This window comes from Hirundo rustica, chromosome 1 (genome assembly GCF_015227805.2).
Source record: "Hirundo rustica isolate bHirRus1 chromosome 1, bHirRus1.pri.v3, whole genome shotgun sequence".
NCBI lineage: Eukaryota > Metazoa > Chordata > Aves > Passeriformes > Hirundinidae > Hirundo > Hirundo rustica.
Genome location: NC_053450.1, coordinates 35,538,264 through 35,547,237, shown reverse-complemented (window position 1 = coordinate 35,547,237; position 8,974 = coordinate 35,538,264). Strand labels below are relative to the sequence as shown.

General features: G+C 38.8%; 1 protein-coding gene across 4 annotated transcripts in view; it reads right to left on the bottom strand.

Moving 5' to 3' along the window:
• Nucleotides 1-2,507: 2,507 nt before the first annotated feature.
• PDE7A (phosphodiesterase 7A) overlaps nt 2,508-8,974 on the bottom strand; it is a 72,469-nt gene continuing 66,002 nt past the window's right edge. For all 4 annotated transcript variants that reach the window (XM_040058543.2, XM_040066866.2, XM_040075240.2 and 1 more), the window contains 6 exons: nt 8,195-8,326; nt 7,795-7,886; nt 7,031-7,175; nt 6,094-6,190; nt 5,053-5,133; nt 2,508-3,725 (listed from right to left, as the gene is read on the bottom strand). In XM_040058543.2, coding sequence (XP_039914477.1) covers nt 3,514-3,725; nt 5,053-5,133; nt 6,094-6,190; nt 7,031-7,175; nt 7,795-7,886; nt 8,195-8,326 — 759 coding nt within the window. In that variant the 3' untranslated portion in view covers nt 2,508-3,513. The remainder of the gene's footprint in view (nt 3,726-5,052; nt 5,134-6,093; nt 6,191-7,030; nt 7,176-7,794; nt 7,887-8,194; nt 8,327-8,974) is intronic.

The window sequence follows — 8,974 nt, the reverse complement described above, 5'->3', positions numbered from 1 at the left end:
AGTATATAAAATTAAAAGCAGATAAAATAAACGTGGCATATTTGATTTGTGGTACTCTACAAATGATAGCAGCCACAACAATGTAAATGTCCATTCTGTTACAGTGACTATAAGTCGTGACAACCTCCTTGCATCTCCTCGAGGGCTGGTTTGCTTACCTTTGGCTGTTAATTCAGGTGCATGCTGGCTAAACAAACAAACCAAAAAAAGGTTCTCAGGAACCACAAGGACAGCAGGAAGGGACTTGTTCAACAGCCTCTCCATCCCCTGGTACACTCGGTTCCTCTGGCAGTCCAATTAAATCATTAACTTGTAAAATTCAGGATGTCACTTGACCTATTAAACCAGGCTAAAAGCAAGCAGTCGCCCACACCCGACACTTCCCATCTGAACTGGGATATCCAGCACCAGAAACGAGGTGAGCTTTAGCAATGATATAATATTACTGCAAAAGAAATGTCATCTGTGCAAGAAAATAAATCACAAAGTTGCCATCAAATATCTTACACTGTACCTTAATTTGTATCTTTTTACTGGAAATTACGCACAATGCCACTGCCCACAGAAAAACGCCTCAAGTGCTCAAACTGAGGCCACCCATGGAGGCTGGGCAGGGCCCTTTTGTCTGTGTACAGAACGTTGCTGGGAGCAGATCTGTGAACTGGAACACATCTGACCCCGTCCCCAGCAGCTTTCTGGGCTCCAGGGGCCATTAGTGGCCGTGGGGCTCTAGGTCCTGGGCCTAGCACATATGGGCTCTCAGCTCACGTGAAATGCTGAAGCTGCAGGAATGTTAAAAGTTGGGTGTAGATTTGTAGAAGGCATTTCCAGCCAGCATGGAAAAGGAATTTTTTCTTTTTTAAATTCAAGTCCAATGACAGACACTTCCACATGCAGGAGGAGCTGGGACTAGAACCTGTCTTTAAAGCCAGTCTGGTGGCAAAAGACAGAGACTCCTTTCCAGGAAGGGTGGCTTAGAACAAAACTACTCCTATTTTACACTTTGACAAACTCTTCTGGGTCCTGTCAGAGCAAAGGACAGCAAGTTTGCACAATGTTAAAAATCACAGGCTCTATAAATACTGTATTGAAATACTCTATATACCTATTTGTAAAATTATAAATCTGAATTTTCATTAAAATTACATATTAACATATGCCTGTAACAAGTAGCAAAACTTAAAAGGCAAGTGATGCTCTTTAAACCAAGTTCACTTTTTACACGTGTCACAGAAGGCATCATCAGATACTGATTTTAGTGGTCATTTTGAAAAGGGCTGCAGGCTTGGCCTATGCTTCATTCAAAAAGGTCCAAGAGGAATCAGTACTTTTCCACACTGAACCCAGTTAAGTGTTGTTCTGTAGTAAGTTTCTCTCCGTTTCTCTGTAGAAAGTTACACACAGTTGTTACCTCTGTGTTCTCCCAGCTTTAAACACCCTTTCAAAGGCAATCTCTTAAAAATGGCTCTTTTTTCCTGAAATTACAACCAGTGCTCATTGTCCCATCTGATCCTTCTGTTGGAGTCAACATCAAGAACTTTCACTGACGGCAAAGGAAGGAAGTTCACGCAGGATCAAAAGAATGGTTTCATTAGAAATTTATTTCTTTAAACATGGCCACTTTGAGATTAATGATACTTCTACTTCAGGGAACATGAAAGAATAATAAACAGTTTTAGAAGGGAAACAATCAGGTAAGTCAGGATTTGCTTTTCAAACAGTAAAAGGCCAAGCTCCAAGAGGCAATAAATTTTGGCATACGAGGACTAGTATTTTCAAATCCAAAAGTTGGTTTAGTTTTACAGTGGAAGCTGACTGCAACCTTAGCTACCTTTCCACAACGCTGGACTCAGTCATAACTTAAATGTACAGGAGCATAATGTGAAAAGATTTTGTTTTATTAATTAAAAGTTAACAGCAACAGGCACATATTAAAATGAATATGGCAAAGCCGTTACAAATGGCTTTACGCTGAAGCTCTCTTCCAAAAATGGCTGTTGCAACAAACTGTAAACAGAATTAATAAACAGTCTTTTACAATAATAACAGGGAAATACAAATGAACTAAAGGAAAGCACCAGTTTCTCAAACTAGATTACAGTTGTGCTTACTGTACTTAAAACAATGTAAAACAAATTACAAAAATGGAATGTTTTAAGTTTAAAATTAGTCCTTTAATTTTGTCCTAAAAAACATTTTCTCCTTTTCCCATCAAAAACCCATCAGTGGGTAATGTTTCAGTAGAGGGAGGAATACGTAAACAATGCACTTTTTTTTTATTATTATTTTTTTTTCAAATCAAAAACAAATTTGGTCACTTAGCTTTGTGCATAGTTTAAGGCATCTGTAGCAATTTGTTACAGTTTCCTCCCCAGTGTGGCTGTTCATGAAATTGTCACATTCTAAAAGAATAAATTAAAAAAAAACAAACACAAAAAAAACCCAAAAAGAATAAATGTTGCCGTTCAAACCCTTCCCCGAGCCCTCCCGCCCTCCCCCGTCCCAAACGTACTCACACACCCACACATACACACACGCTGCAGCGAAAGGGGCATTTGTACCCTTGTTCTGAAGGACACGCTTCCCATCCCACTTTATTTCAGATTGGCAAATACCCTGAGCTGATTATGGTGTTTAGACATTCCACCTTTTTCTTGCATGTGCAGTTCAAGTGTACAATAGTGAGAACAACATGCGATGTTCCCACTGCAGAATCGCAATGCAGTTCGGACGCTTCCCCCCCACCCCTGCCCTTCCCAGATTCAGAAGTGTTTTTTCGCCATTAAAAAATTGCATTCCCATATAGCACTGGAGTAAAGCTTGGCTGTGCTCTATGATGAATGCTCAGTTCCCAGTGCACAAACAAAATTATGGCAAATGGGAGGCTTTTCTGGCATCCAAAGAAACAAGAGCTGCAGTCTCAGATTTGATCTTTTTCTTTTAAAAAAAGCAAAAAACCCAAGTTAGTGGTTCCTTCACAGCCATGCGCAAAGGTTGAGTCTAGAACCGATAGTTTCAGAGTACATTTGTAAACATCGAGTCTTGCCAGAGGCAGCAGAGGATGGGCACTTCACATTTCCGTATTAAAACAGGGACTGAGTGGAAGGTATGCTTTGAACGCGTTTATGCAAGTCTTGCTAAATTCCAAGGGAGCGGAACAATCCACGTCAAGTCTTAGATTTGAAGACCGTATTCCAAATATCATGAGAAAACCCAAGCCGTGGGGCACAATGAAGCTTTCGTCCCGTTGCTCCAAGGCTCAGTCACTGCTGTGCTTTGCATATTCGAGGTTCCGAACGACAACCAACCGAGGCGGGTGCATATTGCTCTATGTTCAGATCTGGCGGCTTAAAAAAATTCTGGGTCAAATGGTCTGTGTCAAAGGAAAACTTGGAAATAAATAATGCTGGCATCATTTTACCGTTTTACCAAAACCCTGGGCTGGCATGTGTCTCCTTTAATCCAACCGTGCAGATACCGAGGGAAGAGGCAGTTTTGTCATGGAGATTGAGGTCAGGACAATCGAGGTTCCTGAGGTAAAATGTCTGAGTCCATTTCCTCAAAAGTGGGGTCAACATCGTCACCGCTGCCCAGCTGTTCCCTCTGCACTCCCTTCCAGCTTGCCTTGTTCAGTCCCAGGTGGCCAAGCATTGTCTGCGACAGCCTCGTGTTGGAAAACCGGGCCCATTCCCCAAACAGTGGTTCCACTAAGTAAGTCATAAAACCTTCAAAAACAAGCAAACAGAGGCAGATGAAATAAAAGAAGATACAGAGAAAAACTAAAATAATCAAACCAAATATTTTAAATAGCATCTAGTAACAAATAATAAACGTGTCAAACTGCTATTCTCCAATGTGCATTTTAATATTCATTTAGATACTTCAGGCATCTTTACAAAAAAAAAAAAAAAATCTTTGAAAATGTAAAAGATTTTACTAATCAGTCAGAAGAACAGCAATACACTGCACTACAAACAAACCTCCTTCCTTTCACAGCAATGGCCAAAGGAAGACAAATACTGGGCAATATGGAGGGGGGGGGAGAAATCTAAACATCAGCAACTAAGTCACACAGTTTAGAAAAGCTAAATTTCTAAAAGGTTTTATAACTACCCCACAGAGTGTCTGAATTATACTACATAGGGGAAAATAACATTATTTTCACAATATGAGGGTGACTAAAAACACTTTAAAATACAAATTTTAGAAAATTTTTAAACAAGGCCACAAAACACATTGATGTACATGGTGTGTATGCAGATGTTCATTTATTTGTAATGTCTTTTTCCATGACAAAAATTCAAAGGTAAGATAGCCAAAATTGAGTCTTGTAATTAAAAAGAAATATTGCCTAGCATTCTAAATTTTAACATTGCAGCTCATTGAACACAACAGCTTTTGTGTCAATCTAAAGCATTAATTCATACTGTGGTTGTTGCTCAATTTATTCTTTTCTTTTATTATGTTTTTAACTGAGTCCCACTTCACCTCCATAATCAACATTTATTAAAATTAACTATAAAAAGACATTTTACTGTTTAAATCCAAGTCAGGTTAGTAAAAGCTATTAATATAATGGCTATCCACCAATTCTCCATCACATCTCTGCCCACTATTCTCCTTAAAAGCTGCACTTAATGGCAATGCTGACATTGCAAAAAAGCCAAACCCAGCACGCCCAGTTGTGGCAAGCTCGCTGCAAAAGGCACCTGAGACCACATGGCAAGGAGAAGGGACCCTCCTCTTGCCAAAATACCACTTCAGATGAGGAAAGTTCTGAGCAGCAGCATGGGGAAAGTCAGACAGCTGCCTCCCACACTGTAGCTGCTCTGTGAGGAAACAGAGGGGCTCCAGGACTGTCTGGGCAGCACCATTCATAGACAATTCAAGAGACATTATATTGCAAATAAAAATAAAATTGCTCTTTATTATAAAGTGCTGCCACACACACACACAGAGTATGTTCAGCCTCTAGGAAATGTATCCAAAAGGTGCTTTTTTTCAAATTGCATGCTGAAAGAAATATACTAAAATGAACTGAATTGCAATTACCAATCTGGATGTTGGCAATAGTTTCTGTCTGTCGGTCACAAAGGGGACTCACACCCAAATGATATTTTTTTTCAATATCACCTAAAAAACCAAAAGCATAATGCAACCATTAAATGATTAAGTCCCAACCAAATCAAGCACTAACAGAAGTGAGCTGTGAAGGCTGGTTAACAAGGATACTACCCTGCAGCTGGTAGAATGCTTTTACTTCTCTTCCCATTTCCCCAAAAACCAAGTACATCTGTCAGACTAACAGTACTTACAACTGCTGTGTTTTTCATCAAGCAGTAATTACAGAAACCCCATAGAACCACAGGTTTCCTGAAGGATTACCATCCTCTTTCTTGCAAAACCTCCTACACTGTCTTAAAAATGACAAATTAATCCCCTCTCAGCAATGTGGAAGAGGATAGCTTAGCCTTCAGAAATTTCTTGCTAAAGGCAATTTGCGTTTCTGCTTCCCCATCACCTTTATCTAAGATTAAGTCTCACATGATTAGCACCAAGTAAAGCAGTCTGTTCCCCACTTAGCATATTCACATGCAAATCAGCAGGTCTCAAGTCCACCAAACCCGCCTTAATTTTATTATAAAACAATTTAATAATAATGGAGCAAACTCACTCCATTTGTCAATTAAAGGCTTTATTAAGTGCTTACACAAGTAGTCTAAACTGCACAGTAACTAAAAATCTCCCTGGCTCTTACCTGCTTACCAACAGGCCTCACAGATGAAATATTGAAGATACATGATGAACGTATTCCATAATTTGCTGAAACCACCAGGGCAATTTTAAAGTGGCCATAATTATTAATCTGAAGCCCCTTTCAGCTGAAGGGTGGATTGCATCAGCCTTTCTAGGTTCAGATACGAAGCAGGTTCTCTGATGAGTTTTAGTAACTCTGACCTTTTGCAGGAAACACAACCCATGAAAATAAAAAAATCCCATGCTGTACATCTCTGTTACTAGGACTAGGGGTCATGGATGCTCTCTCCAGACTAAGTACATTATACACTAACAGATACTTCTATTCTTACTTGCCTTGATGGAAGAACTCCTCCGTGACTTTTTCACTCCACTGCTTGCTCAGCTCCCATGTCCGACAGGGGTTACAAATATCTGCACACTTCAAAGCCATCTAACAAATTAACACATGGTGTTAGATCACCTTTCCTTCAACAGAAGTGCCTGTAATTATTTAATTCTTGATAGCAGATTATTTTGGGTTTTGTGAATAACAAACCTACCTACCATTTGTGCTCCAAAGTTAATTTCTGTAATATTTAAAAAACACTCAGGGAGATCTCACGATCATTCCTGAGTAATATGGAAATTCAGTCAACTCAAAGTATTTCAGGGCCACTATATTTAGTATACTCACTGGTATAGGAGCCAAAAATAACTCTAGAAAAAGAAGCATCAAAGCAAGCAAGCACTATTTTCCATTTCTGGCTCTCAAGCTTGTATTTTTAGCAATGGTTTGCACAAGACAGAACTTCTCATCTGTTTGTCCACTGCCTCTTACAGCACACAATATGAACCTAGTAAGAAAATGCCTAAAAACCTATGAAGATTCTCAAGGCTTTTGTTTTTAAGGTTTGCTAAAGCTTACTAGCGTAACTGCAAACTGATTCACAACAGCAGCGCTTTCCTTCCCCAAAATATGTTCTGACAAAGCATTCACAGTTCTGAGGCTGCAATGGAGTTGTTAGAAGAGCTAAACCTTGTCTTGGAAACACCTTGCTTCAACAGCTCTAATTTATCAGACCTACCAACACACACCATCACCCGGGAGAAGTGCTGGCTGTGGGAATTGAAGGGAACAACCTTTTTGTAATGGAACAGAAAGACTAAAAGGTAGTTCTGCTCCACTTTGAAAGGAGGAGGCTGCCTCCTGGCAGAAGTAGTATTTAGTATTTTAAAGCAGATTAGTTTTTACACTAAAATACTGTTTTCAAAGATATGACCAGCAGATCACCTGTAAGATGAAGTGACGATGGTTCGCATTCTCTAAACATAGATCTCCTCTATCCAAATGGGATCGGAACATGGACAGGTACTCGTTTTGTTGACTGATGTCTGTGGCAAGAATGAGATCACCTATCTGGCTCTCCATCAGCTGCCTGAAATAAGTGACACCAAACATTCAGAAGTATATCAATTAAAAACAGTCATCACTAGATCTACATGGCTTTTTATCATATTTATTATTATAGAGGTACAAGCTTTAGAATAAGCATTTTCACTGAACTGTTTGTTTTCTTTTCCTGAAAAATTCTTGCAACATTCACAGAAATAACAGAATATTTCATTGGCAGGTTTCAGGAAGACTGAAAGTTTTTAGCTTTTTTCCCTCCCCCTCTCTCTTTTATTTTTTCCTTAAAAATGCACGAACTGATTGTCTCAAGATTATTTCTAGTCTAGAGTAGGTGAAGATGGTCTATTTTAAACTACAGTTGTGGAAACAGAATGAGAAAAGACTGCCAAGTTTAGTCTGAACAGGTGCTTGACTACATGAATACACCCCTTCAATGTGCTTGCAAAAAATGTTATTTTCCAAATATCACGTTGCACCATGAACTGCTCTACTCTACCAACACAGTATCCAGGAATTCTTAAAATAGATCTCTACATTTTGTACTCAAAAGTGCCATGCAATAACTTATCTTGTTTTGCAGGGCTGTCTTAGCTGACAGATTGTTTGTATCTCAAACTAATATATACTATGTGGTATAAACATACCTGTTTTCTAATGACATATGTGCAAATAAACCAGATTCTCTCAGCAACCCCACGGCCGATCTCCAGTGATGGTTCTCTAATACTGAGGTATTCTGTGAATTAAAAGGGAGTAACACATATCAGTCAATGCTTTTGAAGAGCTATACACCAAGAGCAGCACCAGACAATTTGTTTTGGGGTTGGTGTTTTACTTTCTTCTCTTCTTCTTCATTTTTCCCAAGGAGGTTAAAACTCACAAATCCTGTATACTTAGTTAATTTGCACATTTTTTTATCCCAGTGACATGGAAACAAACATCGGCATTCAATCCTACCACTAGCTAAACACATCACAATTTACCCTCCTTTTCTACACTCCTCTCCAAACCTGGTTTTAACAAAACAACTCATTTTATCCTTACCTTATATAAAGTCGCTAGATAATGATTTGTTTTAATTAGGAAAGGTTGGTTAACACCTGGGTGATCCAAATCGTGTGTGGCAGCTGCTATTAAACTGAGCAGGACATCCCATGGAGTTAAAGACTTGGAAAGCTGCAAGGCAAACCCAACAAATGTTAGTAATGCAATAGGGCCTTAGAAAAAGTGCACGAGTGTTGCATTTTTGGTTTTCAGTAATTAACAGCAAAGAGAAACTTGGAGAAAATCTTGAAGATGTAAAACTAACATTCCACTGACTTTTCACAGTATTTCTCCCCCAAAAGCTACAAAATTTCAACAATGGTTTAAGCATTATTCTTTCTGAATGGCAAGGTTCATTCTTAAAAAATGCCAACACACAAAATCCTTTGTGTCTAAGTAATGAAGCACTTTTCCTAACCAGACCCCTCAAAAGCAGCAATTCTTAAAATTAGCTCTCCCTCTCATTTACCAAGTTCATTTGTATCTGTTTATGTGTTTATGTTTTATTCTTCTTTAAATTCATACTATATTTTTAAAAGCACAAAAATCTTTCCTCCTAGGAGGAAGAAACTAATGCTCTGGAAGACAGAACTATTTTGGATGTATTTCTACTCTTGTGTAAAATTGTATTTCAAGGTCTACCAAGAAGAGAAAGGAGGAAAATCTGCCACAAATAAATATTTTCAATGTGCATGTCAATGAACTCAGCATGCATCTACATGGACTTACTTTCACTGTTCATAGCTGTTCCTGCTTGTTGAGAGGTTGGAAAGCTTAAAC